The sequence below is a fragment of the Schistocerca piceifrons genome, chromosome 3, assembly GCF_021461385.2.
Source record: "Schistocerca piceifrons isolate TAMUIC-IGC-003096 chromosome 3, iqSchPice1.1, whole genome shotgun sequence".
NCBI classification, from domain to species: domain Eukaryota; kingdom Metazoa; phylum Arthropoda; class Insecta; order Orthoptera; family Acrididae; genus Schistocerca; species Schistocerca piceifrons.
Window position 1 is genome coordinate 167,934,677 of NC_060140.1, and position 19,654 is coordinate 167,954,330.

General features: G+C 42.3%; 1 protein-coding gene across 5 annotated transcripts in view; it reads left to right on the forward strand.

Annotated features, from left to right (window-relative positions):
* Positions 1-19,654, forward strand: part of LOC124787762 (formin-like protein) — a 453,708-nt gene that overhangs the window by 209,664 nt on the left and 224,390 nt on the right. For all 5 annotated transcript variants that reach the window (XM_047254638.1, XM_047254640.1, XM_047254639.1 and 2 more), the window contains exon 2: positions 15,811-15,894. In XM_047254638.1, coding sequence (XP_047110594.1) covers positions 15,811-15,894 — 84 coding nt within the window. The remainder of the gene's footprint in view (positions 1-15,810; positions 15,895-19,654) is intronic.

Sequence of the window (19,654 nt, forward strand, 5' to 3'; positions counted from 1 at the left end):
AATTGGTATCCCTGCAAAAAGTAGCTCACTTTCACAAGCGAGTTATGTTTGGTTACCATTAACTTGTGCACCAGGATAAATAAAATATGGAGTTTCGCCAATATTCACTCTGTCAGTTCCTTCAATACCGAATTTAAATTTTTTAGGTGTCTTCATGGAGTCCTTACCTGTAGAATTAATAGAGGGGAGAGAATAGCTATGCGTTTTCACTACATCGTTTAGTAAGCGGAAGAGGAGCACGTAGATAATCATTAAAATCCAGTGGCAGACGATAGAAGAGAAGCGTCGTGCATAGAGACATATGTACTGTTCAGATTCCGAGAATGTAGCGTCCAAGAAGAATCAGACAACATATTACACCCTCTCAAAAACATCTGTGAGATAGCCGTAAAAGTAAAATAATATTTCGTCTGAGTCATGCACTTTCTGCCCGCGCACAGTACGAGAGAGTTAGGCGCACGATTGCAACGGAAACTCCGCCCTCTATGCCGATGCCACCGCATACTTAGTGTTCGGCACAGTTAGTAGAGGTAACGAAAAAGAACGGTAGTAGTACACGTCCGACCATTATAAGTATCGATGGCAAAGTGGAGGAAAACCCAAATGCATCTATGAGCCAGCTGCTAATGTTCAAACATCACCATCTCTCAGAGCGCACTAAACTGATATTGGAAAACTTCAGTAGTAGCCAATGACACCAGACAGTGCAGCCGATACACACTGCCAAGTACTTTCCGGGTCATCTTATACGACGCCTTATCGTGGAGACCGCTCACATAAGCAATCATAAGAAAAGTGAGGAAAATAATGAACCTCATAAAGTGTTACCATCGCAAATCAATGACTCCAGCGCATAAACGTGTATTTAAACTTAAAAAAAAAATTTGCTCTGCCAGTCGTAGTGTGTAGTGCATTTGTTTGGACGGCATTGGAACACCTCTACAACAGAGTAGGAGCGTTAGGCCGCTGGAACTTCAGGATAGCCACCACAGTGCATTACACCACAAAAGAATGAAACAGTTTACTTAACAAACACTTGCCCACTAAAGACAAAAATTGTACCAGAAACTGGAAAATACCAACAGAACATGGCTGAAAGCTGGACCAATAAAATAGGTTTTTATGCGGCCCGCCATGACTACCAAACCTATGCCAACCACTTTACATAACACACTTGTATCCTACTTCCTCAGTTATTTGTCGACATATTTCAGTCTGTCGGTTTTTACGATGGAAGTTATTCCCTTATGGCTTACCTTACGTCCTATTCATCGTGTCCCTTCTTGGCGGTGTTCTCCATCCTTTCCTCGCCGAATCTGCAGCAAACCACTACGTTTCTTATCATTTCACGTAATATTAAACATTTTGCCATAGTACCACATCTCAAACACCTCGATTGTCTTCTTTTCCGGTATTCACTTAAAATAGTGCTGTGCTCCAAACGTACATTCTCAGAAATTCCTTCCTCAAATTACGCTTGCTACTAGTAGATTCATTTTGGCCAGGAATACTCGATTTACTTGTGCTACTCTTATGTCGTTCATGCTTCGTCGGTCATGCTTTATTTTGCTTCAAAGGTAGCGGAATTCATCACTTAGTCTATTTAGTGGTCACCGATTTTGATATTAAGTTTATCGCCTATCTCATTCATGTTGTTACCAGGCTCAAATATTCATAACCACACTACCGCCCACCACCTCCCAGTGATTCATGACTCTCACCATTAAAGAAACATTCCGAAAACCGAGGAGCCATAGATCAAGACGCTAGATGACGGTAATAGTGAAGTGCGATTACTTAAATACGCATTTCCTAGTGAACAGAATGGGTTAGAATAGACTTACGTATAAAATACAGGAGGGCTGTTGACACTATCAGGAAATATAGCTAAACCATAGCGTACACAGATGCTCTAACAGTGACGATCTTTCAATATCTGTATATTTCCTATGAGCAAGCTAGCTGTATAGCATAAACTGAACGCCAATAAAAAAGTAAATTCTGTTAATTTTTTTTTCTACGAGTACTTCTATTACATCAGAGATGATAGAAGGGAAGTCGCTAGTTGTGGATCAACGAGAGCTTCTGAAGAACTGGAACCTCTGTTTCCCGCCAGTGATCCCACATACACAGAGGGGTCAGTCTTTAAGAGGCACCCGGGACTACTTCCTACGACAAAGCACGGCGGTCGTAAACTCAAGACACGAGCGCGAAACGGCCAGGTAAACCGCCCTGTACACAGAAGATAGACACTATTTTTATGTAGGCTTCGGAAACTGTTAGGTGACGAACGTGTGTGAAATCTGAGTAATTGAAATGTCTTATTACAGACCAGTACGCAATACGCGTCGTTAGAGTAACGTAGTAGATGCGGTTACGTCACACGCAAAATGTTTATTCCGGAAAGCACCGTATGGACGGCAGTGACAAGATCGTGTAGTACTTTCGTGGACAGCTATAACAAAGCACGAGTGAGCTTGCAGAGGAAAATAATTTTGAAGTGTGTTAACTGTTTCTGCAAGCTATATGCGCTGAGAATATCGTTGTTAAATTCATCAGACATGATTGACTTTGAACGATAAGGTGACAGCTAAGTACTGTTCGGTGCCATAACAAGATAACGAAGTATTTCGGCTTCGGCCTAGTGCTCTATGAGAGATCACGTTTGAACAGTAGCAACTGCATTGTACGTAGATGGATTTGCGGCGTGTCAGCATATAAGGCGAAGTTTTGGTTCCATCTCCTGGAACAATCGCGCGCCTTACTCTCTCGTGCATGTTGCGAGCATAAAGTGTATATGTAAGATGGAATTTATCTGTTTTCTTACTGTTGTGGCCATCTCGTGCGATGTTTATGTAGGGAGTTGACTACTTCGTAGATGCGTTCTCGGAATTTCAACAGCACGTCTGTCTGATTCACGACGCGTCTCTTGTTTCAATTGCTACTGTATTTCAGTGGGTATTCGTGCCGCTCTCCCAATTACTGAACGATCCAGTGACAACACACAGCTTTTGCCTCCCCTCTGTTACTTATACCCAGGATTATAGGTAGACGAGCAATACTAAGAATCTAACAAACCACAAGTTTTTGGGCAACCCTTTTTTGGGTTGATGGCGTTAAATTGACTTCGAATTTTTATAACTAATCCGTTTTGAATACACAGGTTGTTAAAGCGTTCTGTATTTTTTTGCGGGGGGGGGGGGGGGGGGGGAAGAAGAAAAGAGTGGTAGTAAGGACTAAAATACGAGAATGTCGGGTAAACATGTGCTCCAAAATGCTATCTCAAGAGCTACGAGTAACATTCTTGTAGAAGAGATGTTTCACAGTAGCGAAGATGATAAAGTTTTCACTGCTCTTAGGGTGTGCACTTTAGCGCCTAAGTTACCGGAGATTTTTCTTTTGTTTTGGTCTGTACTATCACCTATCAAAATATGGAATACTGTTTGCAACACTCCGTATTATTTAAACATCCCTTTGGCACACCTTTTATCGGTTTCACTTTAGATGATTTCTCCCCAATGAGAATAATGAACGAATTTCTGTTCGCTGGAATGTGATACACCGAGTCACGTAGCTGTTCGGATTATTGGAAAGACCACGTTATGTTCACTGTTGTATTTAATAGTGGCTACTTGATGAATTGCCGATGGTTGGACTGTAAATCAAAGTTTAAAATCACTAGTAATGAAACAAAATCGTTTCCAGTTATTAGCATACCACTGACTGCAGCAGACAAGTTCCACTTTGTTCTCCCTTAGTCAGCTGTCGTCGAATCGGAGATTTTTATGATATGAATACGCGGGACGGCTGTGTTACGAGGAATAGATGGACTGAGCGTGTAATACGAACTTTATCGTGTGTGCAGGGAACTGGGAAATGTTACTTCCTGCTTTATCAGCAAGATTAAGGCCAGGCCTTTTTAGAGGAAAGCGGGATACAGTCTTTAGTTAAAATTCTGTATCCTCCTAGGAGCTCCGTTTTCTTGGGAACTCTGATACCTTCGTACAAGTGAAAGAAAAACCGTAGTGGTCACTCTCATATACTGAACCTGGGCAGTATATGCAGGTCCAAACTGCTGCTCTGCTAAAGGCAGGAATCTGCGTAAATCACGACGAACCACACTGCCTTGATTCCGCCGTGTAACGCTTTCCATTTGCCCGAGCGGTATTGTTCTAAACTGTGAGAGTAGAATGGTTTCAGGTTTTGTAAAGCAACCTATCTTGAGAACCATTCGTTATGTGCTAGAAAAAGTTTGTTTAATGCTCGATGAAAGGAGTATCATGGAAAAGCTAGCCTTGGCTAATTCTTGCTGACATCCTCTGGTAATAACTTATCCACTGTTTATCCCTGTCACAGCTTATCCTTCGGAGAAGTGTCAGTATGCCCCATTTCACGAAACGATGAGCCAGAGGGACTTGAGCGGAGTGGGTAATTGCAAAGGAGGATGTAAGGAAACCTGTATATGATTGTATTAGCTTGGTTATTACCAAATAGTTGACGATATGGTTCTGTGCTTGTAGCCGTCATCCTTTGTATGGCCTGCGTGTAAGAGGTCCTCAGTTCAATTATCTCGTGCAGGTGACTGTGGTGAATACAAGCCTAGAGTACTGTTATTTTGGAGGCAGCAAGTGTTGAGTCTTCATGTAATACACAGGTTCTGTAAATTTGCTCAACAGGGTTTCGAGAGAACTGAGTTACCTTTCTCCCAAAAATTCCAATTTAACTTTCTCTAACACCTCTGTTGCACTTTGATGTAGCTTATGCCGATATTATTAGATTCTCCATGTGGTCCACAACTGTTTGTTTAATGAAAAGACCGCTCCACTTGCTCTGTAGAACTTTGAGTCCACTACCGCTTTCGGCTTTTTTTGTCAAGCGATTCTTAAGTGGATCTGAAACTGGCAAAGATAGATGTATACATGTAACTGAAGATGGGAAAACAAGGTTTACATAAGTTTATGTACATTTTAACTATAAAAATTATTGTAGAATTAATATCCAAAAGATATTAAAGAAGTCTCATAGAGCTAAAATATTGCTTGACTAATGATATCATGAGAATATGGTCGTCTGAAGACCGTAAAATTCACTACACCATAATTATTCTTTGTATTTATGAAGATTTATGTTTTTACGTATTCGAATTTTCATGCTGTATAAGTAAGAAGCTAAAAATATTGTTAATGGAAGTGCACCTTAGTTGCAGTGGACGTCCATCCAAGTGAAGTGCAGACTTGCCCTCCTGGTGTAAAAGAATTGAACTGGTTTTTTTATTTTTTTATTTTTTATTTTATTTTTATTTTTTTTTAAGTTTGTAGCCGCGCGGGATTAGCCGAGCGGTCTTACGGCGCTGCAGTCATGTACTGTGCGGCTGGTCCCGGCGGAGGTTCGAGTCCTCCCTCGGGCGTGTGTGTGTGTGTGGGCGTGTGTGTGTGTGTGTGTGTGTGTGTGTGTGTGTGTGTGTGTGTTTGTGTTTGTCCTTAGGATAATTTAGGTTAAGTAGTGTGTAAGCTTAGGGACTGATGACTTTAGCAGTTAAGTCCCATAAGATTTCACACACAACATTAAGTTTTTTAAGTTTTCATTACTCATTAAGCGTGGGTTTTTTTTTAATTTTCTAGGCCTGTCTAAATTTTTATTTGTTCAAAAACGTCCATAAAGTACCTTTTATTCATTCTTTGAAGGATTACTAGGTTATTTACGGTATTGTGCATTATGTAATTCTCTTATTTGAGGTGAGCTGCAACAGTTGATTTATTTCGCACCTTTCTTTTTGTTTGTTTTTAGTTCTATGTTCTTTGTAAAAGAAAATACTTAAGAAATAAATCAAATTTTGCAGTTCATCTCAAACGAGAGAATACCACAGTGCACAGTATCGAAAAGAAGCAAGTAATTCTTCGTACGGTGAACAAGGGATACTTGTGGACTTCGTAGAACAAATAAAAATACGCACACCTAAAAAATCCAAAAGAAATCATGCCTAATAAGCAGTGCACGCTTAAAAGCACCAGTTTCTTGGACATCTACCGCCTCATTATTAATAACTTCTTTAAAGTCGCATCGAAAATTCGGTACTGTAGCTAGGTGGTATCTAGATGTTCGTAAATATGCTCTGTAAGCAGTCAGACACATCCAGGCTATGCCAACCACGTCTATAGGTGAACTTCTGTACACTAGGAGTGTACTTCACTTTGAGGATCGTCCACTGCATCTAAGTTGCACTTCAATTAACAACCATTTTTAGCCTCTTATTTACACACAGTGCAAATTAGAATATATCGAAACATAAATCTTAATGAATGCTTAGAATAACTATAACATAATGAATTTTACGGTCTTCAGACTACCACATTTTCACGATATAGTTAGACAAGATATCGTTATATCATTTGGACATTACTTAACAGTAGATAAGTTTTAAGACAGTTTCAGATCCAGCTCAGAAGGGTTAAGGTAAAAAAAAAGTGGTGATGAACTGAATTAAATTAAACAGAGCAACTGGAGCGACCTTTTAATTAATAATAGCTACATATTACCTTCCTAGCAGCGTGTTTCTGATTTCATCGATATGTCACCCAAAACGATTCCAACAGACAGAGATCTCAGATCGCTTGATGGTAAGACGTGACGTTAAGCATAGAAAACTGTTCGCAGAGCCGGTAATTCAGACATCTTCGTTAAATTATCTATCTTCCCCGTCTCCGTGACGCAATCTTTCAACAAGATAACGCAAGTCCACTCGTTGCCCCCCCCTCCCCCGTTGTGCTGTCCTCCTTTCGATGCAGAGAGCGTCTCACTGTGGCCAGTAAATACTGCAGATGTGTCCCCCAAAGTAAACATCTGGGTTACCGAGGGTCTGGCACGCCACCACTCGCTAGGCACGACGACTGACGAATTCTGGCGTAGGGGTGAATTTGTCATCGAACCTCAGTCCGACTCGCTACCTAGCTATGTTAGACCCACTGTTAGCAGAGCTGACAGCTGTGTGAGCAAAATTTCGCACTCCGTGTACTCCCAAAGTCACAAACAAAAATATTTTTCCCCAGCGTAGTGTAGGCGGAGAAAGAGTAAAATTTTATTTGCTGTCCTCCTTTGTGTCGCAATTTTTACGGCCAGCCGTGTCAGTCTGCAGGACACTTTCATAATATTTCTTATTTGTGGACCTAAAAAACCATTTAACTACATAAAATGGTGCAAGATGTTCGAAATGCTAAAGAAAGCAGTGTAAGCTATAGGAAAATAACTATTATACACGGTATGTATAAGAACAAAGAAGGGGAAAAATAAGAACTGGGTCGAGAAAGTATTCGGATTAGAAAAGGCAGAAGACAGGGATATAGTCCTCCGCCGCTACGGTACAATCAATACATCGAAGAAGCACTTGTGGATGTAAAAAGATGGGCCAGTAGTATAAAAATTCAGGAGCGGGCGGTGGTGGATGTGCTATTCGATGGTGATATTGCTATCCTCGTTGAGAATGAGGAAGAATTGCAAGACTATTCAACGGAATTAAGTCTATTGGGCCTACCTATGGACAAAAGTAAACCGGCGAAACACCAAAGTAGTGGCGAATAATAATGATTTATGATAGTCTTAAAATCAAATCTGGGAACGACGGAGTGACTGAATTCTGCTACAATGTAAGCGAAATAACATACGAAGGAAGTAGTAAGGAGGTCATTCAAAGCAGACTAGCTCAGACAAAGATGGCATTCCTCGTCAAAATAAGTCGGCTTAGTCGTGAACATTGGCCGCAATTTGAGGAAAAAATTTCTCAGAATCTTGGATTGGATTATAACATAGAATGAGAGTGAATCCTGGACTGCGCGAAAACCGAAAAAATATAGAAGTGGTCGAGATGGGGTGCTATTTAAGAATGTTGAAAATTAGGTGGGCGGATAACAAGAGACTTGGTGATTTTCCGCAGAATCTCCGAGGAGAGGATTATGTGAAAAACATCGACAAAGAGGAACAAACAGGATGATACGGCACATGTTAAGACATCATGGAAATACTGGAGGGAGGCAGAGGGAGGCAGAGGGAGAGAGAGAGAGAGAGAGAGAGAGAGAGAGAGAGAGAGAGAGAGAGAGAGAGAGATCTTTAAGGAGAGACGGGGTTTGGAAGATACCCAACAAATAACTGAGGGTTTCGGCTACCTACAAAAACTTAACTGAATTTATCAGAAGCTGTATATAAATATACGAAAAGTAAATATCAACTTATAAAGCAAAATTGAAAATATATATTGTTGATGCTTACAAGCTGATTTTAAACACGCGTAAATGACAATAATTTACTTCTGCTATTTAAGTGCTATTGTAAAACGATGAGGCTGGCACAGGCGAAGAATTTTAGCGGCCCCGCAAGATAGCAGTTTGATGACGTGGAAGGATGTTCGGTATGCACAAGTGTACAACACGGGGCGCTGTGTATGAAGTGGCCAAATCTAATGAGGTCTTCTTCCTGGTATACTGTATACGAACAATAAGTAAAATTTTTCACGTGATATTTCCAGGCTACAGAGTGTAGGCAGGATAAGTATGCAGGACCAGTAAGCGTGTAACCCTGGACCGTGCGGCTGCTACAGCGGCAGGTCCAGCACGAGGCAGGCAGTGTGTTCGTGGCCTGGGGTGCCGCCTGCCGGCGGCGGGGTGTCGTATCGACCAAGCCGCAGCGCCGCGCCGCGCCGCCCCGCGCAGGGCAAATCAGATTCCTGCGCCCGCCGCCCGCCGCCCGCCGCCCTCGGCCCTGCGTGTTCAGCTGCGATGCGACCGACTGTCAACAGCCCCGCCCCTGCCGTCGCGTCCCGCTGCACGCACCAGGCACGCGTGCCGCACGCAAAGCCGCCGCCCACGTCGGCCCCGGCTTCCGGGGCGGCGCACACCTGTCCGCTTACAGCATGCTTCTGGCGCTGACCTCACCTTTTTTTTTACCGTTGGATATAGACGTAATCCGTACCACCATACACTGATTGCGATCTTACGCGCATTCTACACACAGCGTGTAAAAACTTCCCGGTACAGTAGAGGGTGACATGACGAGTACATAAGACCGGAACCCAGGACAGGAAACGACATCCTACGTAGTTACATATACAGACAGGAACCGCACAAAAACGTGAAAACACTGCGAGAAATGCATCCTGAAACATAAACGCAAATGCTAGCCAAGCCTGCACGTTTTATGTGACACGAATAGCACGTTTAAAATTTCCTCAGTACATTACAAGTAAATGTGGTGCTACAGAAGAATGCTGGAGATTAGATGGGTAGATCACATAACTAATGAGGTATTGAATAAAATTGGGGAGAAGAGGAGTTTGTGGCACAACTTGACGAGAAGGGACCGGTTGGTAGGACATGTTCTGAGGCATCAAGGGATCACAAATTTAGCATTGGAGGGCATCGTGGAAGGTAAAAATCGTAGAGGGAGACCATGAGATGAATACCCTAAGCAGATTCAGAAGGACGTAGGTTGCAGTAAGTACTGGGAGATGAAGAAACTTGCACAGGATAGGGTAGCATGGAGAGCTGCATCAAACCAGTCTCAGGACTGAAGACCACAACAGCAACAACAACATTACAAGTGTCCTAGTCGCGGTCGGGACAGTCTTCTGTGTGGCTGTGAGTGCATTAATGTCTGAACTGAGTGGTTGCAAAATTTTGGAGCTTTTATGGTGGGTGCTTTCGTAACCAACGGAGCCCAAGTGTTTGGTGTTTGAAGAGACTCCGTATACAATATTTATACTGCATACAGGGAAAGAGCCGGCCGGGGTGGCCGAGCGGTTCTAGGCGCTACAGTCTGGAACCGTGCGACCGCTACGGTCGCAGGTTCGAATCCTGCCTCGGGCGTGGATGTGTGTGATGTCCTTAGGTTAGTTAGGTTTAAGTAGTTCTAAGTGCTAGGGGACTGATGACCTCAGAAGTTAAAGTCTCATAGTGCTCAGAGCCATTTTGAACAGGGAAAGCGGAAAAAACATCAGACGCGAAGTCACAACCTGGACAGAAATGTGTGTTGAGATCGTGACAAACGGTCATAGAAGAGAACTGTAACGAAAAATAAGATGCCAACTGCAATAAGTTAGTGCAGAACTGAATGTCACACTCCAGAACTCATTCAGCAGCAAAACGTCACGAAGGGAGCTACCGAAGTAGAGAATAGTGGGGCGAGCTGTAATTACAAAACCAATCATCAGTGATATGCAAGGTGTGATCAAAAGGTAACGAAATTTTTGTTTTTCTTAAAGAGTGAGGCAACATAATGATTTCGTATTTTTTCTTCTTTTCCAAAAAATCACAAACAAGCATTGAGGTGTGAGCGAGAGCATTACCATGATGCAATTTCCACGAGTGGTTTTGCCACAGTGCTGGTGGTTTTCTTCGGATTGCTTCAAACAGACGGTGCTTAACTTCCAGGTAGCATTCCTTCTTGATCGTACGACCATAACGCAGGAACTCATGTTACAGTGTCCCTTCGTAATTGAAGAAAACAGTGAGAAGTACCTTCGAAGGAAGAAAAATTGAAATTCGATCACATGTGGTCTTCAGGCTGCTTCCATTGGAACGATTGGGCTTCGGATTAGACATCATACCCCTAAACCTGTGTTTCGTCCCTGGTATAACCTTTAGACGTTCTGGATCATTGTAGACTTCATTCAGCAATTCCTGAGAAACGTCTAAGCGAAGTTGTTTTTTCGTCGGATTTCAACAACTTCGGAGCAGTCTTTGCAGCTACACGTTTAATGCCAACAACCGAAAAAATTGCTTGGTATGAGCCAAATGATATGCCTCATCATCAGCAACCTCTTTGATAGTGATCCAACGATTTTCCACAACCATTTTCTTTAGTTCTTACACATAGTCTTCAGTAATGATCTGTTGGGCGTCCGGGGCGGATGTATTAAACGTTTTCTCGGCCGTCTTTGAAATATTTATACCACTTGTAAACTACGTTTCACTCGTAGTAGATTCGCCAAAAGCCACAGTTAACATTTCGAATACGGTGCATCACTTTATTCCATTTTTTTCAAGCAAAATTTAGTGAAAACTTTTTGATCCATCATTTTCAAAAGTAAAAATTCGCCGAGCAGCCGATAACACGTGTAATCTTCTCGACTGTCAACAATAAACTAAATATTCATAACAGCTGTTTTGAATGACAACGTGTTTCCTATACCTCCAAATTGTTGTTGAACCTTTGTAGATAATCGGTAAGAGACACTACTTGCTTGGCAGATTCATGTATCTTACAGTGTTGCCGACATTCTTTCCTATTCCACTCCCATATTGAGCGAGGGAACAAGGGCTACATTGTCCTCGCGAAAGCCTGTTGAAAAAATTTAGAGAACCGGTATTCGAGGATGACTGCGACATTTCTGCTGCCGCTAAAGTGTATATCGCGTAGGGATCATGAGAATAAGATATGGGGGAGAGTGCATATTGACAGTTGATTTTTTTTCTCCGTTCAGCACACCAATCGAATGGAACAGAAAATGTAATGTTAGTGTGAAGTTCTTTCCGCCAACCCCTGTTCAGTGTACTTTCTGCACGTCTTACATGGATCCAGATGAGGTTCGCGACTGTCTTCAGAATTTTACAAACAACACTTTATTTCTCTTGCTGCAGGCGCGTTTCAATACCAGCACGTAGTTCGACAACACGCAATTCTGTATATTTATATAAATGACTAGAGGGGTACAAAATAGGAAATGTTGCTGAATGAAGAGTTAAAAAATAACGTGAATTTAAAAAAAGTCTTTGTTGGAGAAAAAATTAAAATCACTTAATTTCTAGAGTTGTTTCCGCTAACGAGTCCGCAGTAACAGATTGGATATTTTCCTGTGGTTTCTGTAAGGAAAAAAGGTTACTGTTCGTTAACGTGTGTTGTCGCGAGTGATCGTGATCTAATTTTAATATAATAGATGTGTTTCAGTGGAATATACTGATAGCATTGTAATATTATCGTACATTAACGGTATTAAAAGTACCGTATTTAACAGTTTAAACCGCTCCAGTATAAACAAAACTGAGTAAGTGATGTTTTGAGTTTAATGTTATATGTTCCTGAAGAAATTAATTTTCTCATTAGACGTCACTTAATTTATTTTTTCTTAATGTAAGACCTACCAAAAGACAAAAATTTCGTGTTAGTTTTTCTGGACTGAACCAACGAAATTTGACCAGATAATTTAATTTGCAAAAAAATGGTTCAAATGGCTCTCAACACTATGGGACTCAACTTCTGCCGTCATCAGTTCCCTAGAACTTAGAACTACTTAAACCTAACTAACCTAAGGACATCACACACATCCATGCCCGAGGCAGGATTCGAACCTGCGACCGTAGCAGTCTCGCGGTTCCAGGCTATAGCGCCTAGAGCCGCACGGCCACTCAGGCCAGCTTTAATTTGCACACTTAACAACAAAAGCATGGCACGATATCATAAGAAAACAAAATTTAAAATTACGAGATGGCTACCTGAAAGTGGCGATGCAGAAACTCGTCGTGCAAAGCTAAGTATTGCGACCAAAACATGACTGAAGCTACAGTAAAAAAATTACTTGTTTGCTCTACGATGTGTTTTGAGAGTTCTACTCTTCATCTTCAGGTTGGCACTCGTATTAAATTATTGACGTGTGAGTGATATTATTTTTTTCATTTTTCCAAGTTGTTGAGTGTATTGAATTTTCACTATTTAATGTTCCAAAAATAGTTATTACTCTTGAAAATTTATATGAAAAATATTTTTGAAGTGTACGTCTGACTAGCAGTATCTGTTTCTGCCTTCTTCCCTGCGCGGGTAAGGAACACGCGAGTCAAATTCTCGAATTGATGCTATTTGTAAGGGAGAAAAACACAGATGTGGTTGCGTGAAAACAATACAGAATTGGCGGAGCGCTTGTATCGTATGCAGTAAGCGGAGAAACAGTTCCAAGTAGCATCGTAAGCGGGGGTGCTTACGAGCACAGTCGCCTTCACCTGTGGTGGTTCGGTTCTCATGGCGTTAGTGCCAAAATGCGCATCCACCAGTGGCGGTTTATGCTGGTCGACACAGAGGCCACTGTGCGCAGTCGCAAAACACAAAGGGCGTGGGAAACTCAAACAAGCATTGTTCACATTCACTGCCCGATGCGGCGCGGGGTCATTGCACTCTTCCGATTGGAGGTGTTTCACTGTTTATAGTCATGTAATCAGCTGAAAACAGAGGCAGTTGGAAACACTTCTCGAAGCGAAATAAAGAACAAAAGACCAGTGCAGGGTACAAGAGCGAGGGAGCTAAAAGAATGTGTAGCCCTTATTCGCTTCTGTTCGCTGTTCCTTTTTGTACAGTAAAAGAAGTAAATGCGAAGTTTGTGTATAGTTGAGGAAAAACGTGTCAAAATTTGGCCCGATTGACTAATATCTACTTGTAAGAAGGAGGGGGATATAGAGAAACGTTCCATACTAATTGTCGGCTTTGACCAGTGATATAGGAAACATGCGACAAACGCGGTAAACATATGGCGACTACGTTATTGCCGATTTTTCTAACGGGTGAAGGTACAAATCAGTCTTACTATATCCCCGTTCTCATCTTCCAGCCTAACATACACCTCGGGCAAAGACACAGATCAATGACCGAGCGAGGTGGCGCAGTGGTTAGCACATTGGACTCGCATTCGGGAGGACGACTGTTCAATCCCGCGTCCGGCCATCCTGATTTAGGTTTTCCGTGATTTCCCTAAATCGCTCCAGGCAAATGCCGGGATGGTTCCTTTCAAAGGGCACGGCCGACTTCCTTCCCCATCCTTCCCTAATCCGATGACCTCGCTGTCTGGTCTCCTCCTCCCCCCAAAAAAACAACAGATCAATGTGTCACCATTACCGATTTTTCAGTCACATTCGTTGGCTTCGGCTACTAACAACAAAATTGTGAATATATGCACGAAAAGGTGACGTGACATTGTCACTGGTCAAAGCCGACGGTAGGTCGTATCGAACATTCCTTCTGATTCGAAAAGTGCACAGTGCATGTAGCCACCTTTGAGTGCTCTTACTTTCACTTGCATGACAGAGAGAGAGAGAGAGAGAGAGAGAGAGAGAGAGAGAGAGAGAGAGAGAGAGAGAGAGGGGGGGGGGGGAGAATTATTGTAACAGTTGATGTGTTCCATTGCATCACGTAAAAAACGTTTCTCGCGATAGGAAAAAATGAATACGAAAAAAGCGTTTTATTTAACATAGCGAATAATTCTAATGACTTATCCAAAAGCTGAATTCATAAACGCCCAACAACTCTTCCTTTGGCTGAAGTAGACATTAGAGTATTAATGAACTTTTCGGAGAAATGAACACGAAACATTCACAAAGAGCACTCTTTACGGCTATTTATTATTACCAAGCCTTCGTGGGAGGATCAGAAACCTCACGTACGTCAGCCCAGGTACGGAGTTCTTCGTCCAGCAAATTATTCTACCTTCGGCAAAACTTTTTCGCTATTTTCACGAATATTGGAAAGACCGTCAGCGCGCTACCACTGCTTTCTTGTTAAGTTTTGCGAGATGGGTGGCGCAGTGGTTGAGGTGCTATGTAGGAACAGCGGAGTTAGAGCGCCCTTCCTGCCATCCAGATGTTTTCCGTAGTTTCCCCAAAATCACTTTTGATGAGCGATGTGGTATCTACTTCGGAAAAACCACGGCTGGCTTCCGATTTGCAATATCTTTCACACTTACCGCTACATCGACAGGTGTCTTATCTTTTCGTTCAGATGATTTGTATGCCGTTCAGAGATACGTGTTTTAAATCCCATATCTTTGCTACGTCATCCTATTCAGCTGGGATACACGAACAACTGATAATACATCTCCCACTTTTTGTCAAACAGTCGCCCATATTTTGTTTGTTGCATTACCAGCTCCGTACCTGGTCTTTCAACATTTGTATTATTAGTGGTAAACTACTTGACATTATTTGTTATTGAATTGTTAGTGGTGTGGTACTTTGCTTCGCACGTAGAGAATAAACTGCTCCTACATCACAATATTTTGTTTTGTTTTTAGGGTTACAGCGAACTGCAGCCGAAAAACACTGATAAAACAAATTACCCAGGTTTTATCGGAAACTGCTGTTAGTCTGTTTAAAAACAAAACACAACATGTCATATCCGAAAACGAATTTCACAACTTAGTTATTACTCGCCGGAAACTGACAGCTTACTTACAAAACTGCTGTTCAAATACATTATATTTTATATAATTTTTTTTGACCGTCGTTCTCATTCTCAAAGGAGTCAAAACAGTGGTGCAGTCGAGCGAATTTCAGCCTGCAACAATTTCCAGCGTCTCGGTGTGCGAGTTCTTCTATCGACTCGTCTCCGCTATCTACCCCTAGCGGATAGCTGTAGATCACTAACTATATCAATTCCACTTAGCTGCTCACATCGCGATTCATAGGGATAACCACTCGCGCGCGTTTTCGTCATTTACATCTTGCTGACGAGAAATTTATATTCTAAACGAAAATGTATTGTTATAACGGAATATTTCGTCTTTCATTTATTTTCTTTTTTAAAAATCGCTAAACCGATATCAGCAAGCCAGCTAATCGGGAGCTTATTGTCGTTTGTAAATCGTAGGGGCAAGAACATTCATTCACGGGACAAAGTGATAGATTTCATCCCCAGTTTGTGCTTCGTCTCCAACGACTTCAGCGTCTCTGGGATGTTGAATCATAACACTAGTTTTTCGCTGTTGACATGCTGTGTGCTCTTAGTCTGTAAACAGAAAATGCGCTCTTATTTCTAGTACTAAATGATTTTATTTCTGTTTGTGCGCAGGCCTCGATGGACCTTCCACCCGACAAGGCGAAACTGCTCAAGCAGTACGACGACGAGAAGAAGTGGGACATCATCTGTGACCAGGTAAGCAGCAGCGGTGGGCTTTTATGTCTACTTCACACGGCCTGCAGTTCCATCTCGGGAGGAGTGTGGGATCGGTGGAGCACAGAGGAGAAATTCTGGAGAGCCTCTGGGAACATAGCAAGGCTGCCGCTGGCGCACTTTGCCCGAAAAACACGAATAAGGTGACGGTCACAGGGGCGTCGGCATCTGGAGACTGGGCCGTGCAGTAGCAGTAAGCACTGAGATTTTTCACACACACACACACACACACACACACACACACACACACACACACTCTCTCTCCACTCCAAAAATCACGTGGTTATCGTGCAGTGCAAGGTTAGCCCGTAAGCAGTCTACAGATTCTGCACCTCATTATCTCTCAAGTGCAGACAGGTCCCTCGCAGAAGTGCCGCTTGTTTTGTAAACGCGTTTCGTAGGCATGTTAAGTTTGCAATCGATATCCAGAGTGAACCGCCTTAAACCTTTTTAAAAGACAAATCAAGGGCATTTTGTTTCATAGCTCAGGTGCTGCTAATTGTATTGCTATAGAAAAGGAAGAGATAACCACCGCTGTCTCTTACGTTTTGATCATATTAACGAGTTCGTGTTTTAATAATTCTGCTACGGCAGCATTGCGGAACGGATACAGAATACGCCAAAGTAAAATTGTTAAAAAAAAGGTACTACATGCGGAAAATTTGTGATTTATCACAAATTGGAACATTTTACGGACGAATTTTTGTGTTCTAGTGTCTTCTGTTCAATATCCCTTCATTTTTCGGGAACTACATCTCCAGTCATAGAACATACTCATTGTGCTCACACCCCCCCCCCCCCTCTCCCCCTGTACGGCTTCCTATTGTGAATCCTTCAAAATAAACAAAATGGTTTGAAGATGTGCATTATTCACTGTCTACTAACTAAAATATAAAGCGTTTCTTTGTGGTATGACAACTGAAATCACTGCTCTGTATAAAATTCGTATTTGGGTGTTTGTTTTTAAAGTCCCGAGTCATATATTTATATTCATGAAGCGCGTAATGACTAACGCAATATGGTGGCTTAAATCTTTTTAACCCTTCATCCGTGAAGATGGTCCAAGACCGAAACTGGTAGAATTTGGATTTAAAATCATGTCATGGATATGACAGGAAAGATCATTCGAAGAAAAAACGTCTGGTAAACCATGTGCTCTACTATGTATGCTTGAAAGGCTATTAGCACTGTTCACTAGATGTCTCACGGTAGCGAAGGTGAACTAGTGATCATAGATCTTAAGGTATGCATTTTAGAGGCCATTTTTACTGGACTTCTTGCTTAGAATTACCGTTCTTGTGAGATCCCTGAATACTGACCATTCCTCCTGGGCACACTCCGTGTACACGAAAAACCTTCCTCGTGAATCGGAAAGACTCATTGCGTTTCACACCCTCCGTATTCTCCGTCCATAGCAATAGCATCACAGGAGTCAAAGAATTTATGCAGCCTGTTTCCGCATGATTTGGCCTTCCGTCCACGACTCAAAATAAACACATTACCGCTCTCGATGTATCAGATAAATCTTTGAAACCAGGCGCTGATAATTTTGTTTTCCTGATATTTATGGTCGTAATTTTTTCCCCTACACTGAACTGAGCATTAAGAATACACGGAAGTGAAAGTCTTCAGCTTTCTTAACATTTTTAAAATAAGAAATAGTGTTGATCAAAGATTCATTACCCGCGACGTTACATCCTTCTGTTCGTCCTTCCCTCTAAGTGTTGAGAAACAATACATACTTCCTTTCGTTCTTCCCTGTAAGTATTGCGAAACCAGTGAACACACATCCATCGTTGGAATAATCCTCGCCGCGAAGTTTTCCTTGTATCGATATACTTCTGGGTGTCCATAGTGATACTTTATCCTTTGGATTGAATCTATTTTGGAAGCATTGATTCCTATGAATAATCGTTAGTTTCACGGATCTTATGGCAACATTCACTCGGTGCCGGCGGAGGGTCGAGTCCTCCCTCGGGTGTGTGTGTGTGTGTGTGTGTGTGTGTGTGTGTGTGTGTGTGTGTGTGTCCTTAGGATAATAATTTAGGTTAAGTAGTGTGTAGCTTAGGGACTGATGACCTTAGCAGTTAAGTACTATAAGATTACACACACACACACACACACACACACACACACACTCACACTCACACTCACTCACTAAGTTCTGGTCTTACGTTAAATCAGTAAGTGGCTCGAAACAGCATATCCAGACACTACGGGATGATGATGGCATTGAAACAGAGGATGACCGCACTGCAGTTCCTTCTCTAAATCCTCGCACAAACGAAAAAATGGCTGACATCGAAATAAGTATCCAAGGAATAGAAAAGCAACTGGAATCACTCAATAGAGGAAAGTCCACTGGACCTGACGGGATACCAATTCGATTCTACACAGAGTACGCGAAAGAACTTGCCCCCCTTCTAACAGCCGTGTACCGCAAGTCTTTAGAGGAACGGAGGGTTCCAAATGATTGGAAAAGAGCACAGATAGTCCCAGTCTTCAAGAAGGGTCGTCGAGCAGATGCGCAAAACTATAGACCTATATCTCTGACGTCGATCTGTTGTAGAATTTTAGAACATGTTTTTTGCTCGAGTATCATGTCGTTTTTGGAAACCCAGAATCTACTATGTAGGAATCAACATGGATTCCGGAAACAGCGATCGTGTGAGACCCAACTCGCTTTATTTGTTCATGAGACCCAGAAAATAGTAGATACAGGCTCCCAGGTAGATGCTATTTTTCTTGACTTCCGGAAGGCGTTCGATACAGTTCCGCACTGTCGCCTGATAAACAAAGTAAGAGCCTACGGAATATCAGACCAGCTGTGTGGCTGGATTGAAGAGTTTTTAGCAAACAGAACACAGCATGTTGTTATAAATGGAGAGACGTCTACAGACGTTAAAGTAACCTCTGACGTGCCACAGGGGAGTGTTATGGGATCATTGCTTTTCACAATATATATAAATGACCTAGTAGATAGTGTCGGAAGTTCCATGCGGCTTTTCACGGATGATGCTGTAGTATACAGAGAAGTTGCAGCATTAGAAAATTGCAGCGAAATGCAGGAAGATCTGCAGCGGATAGGCACTTGATGCAGGGAGTGGCAACTGACCCTTAACATAGACAAATGCAATGTATTGCGAATACATAGAAAGAAGGATCCTTTATTGTATGATTATATGATAGCGGAACAAACACTGGTAGCAGTTACTTCTGTAAAATATCTGGGAGTATGCGTGCGGAACGATTTGAACTGGAATGATCATATAAAATTAATTGTTGGCAAGGCGGGTACCAGGTTGAGATTCATTGGGAGAGTCCTTAGAAAATGTAGTCCATCAACAAAGGAGGTGGCTTACAAAACACTCGTTCGACCTATACTTGAGTATTGCTCATCAGTGTGGGATCCATACCAGATCGGTTTGACGGAGGAGATAGAGAAGATCCAAAGAAGAGCGGCGCGTTTCGTCACAGGGTTATTTGGTAACCGTGATAGCGTTACGGAGATGTTTAATAAACTCAAGTGGCAGACTCTGCAAGAGGGGCGCACTGCATCGCGGTGTAGCTTGCTCGCCAGGTTTCGAGAGGGTGCGTTTCTGGATGAGGTATCGAATATATTGCTTCCCCCTACTTATACCTCCCGAGGAGATCACGAATGTAAAATTAGAGAGATTAGAGCGCGCACGGAGGCTTTCAGACAGTCGTTCTTCCCGCGAACCATACGCGACTGGAACAGGAA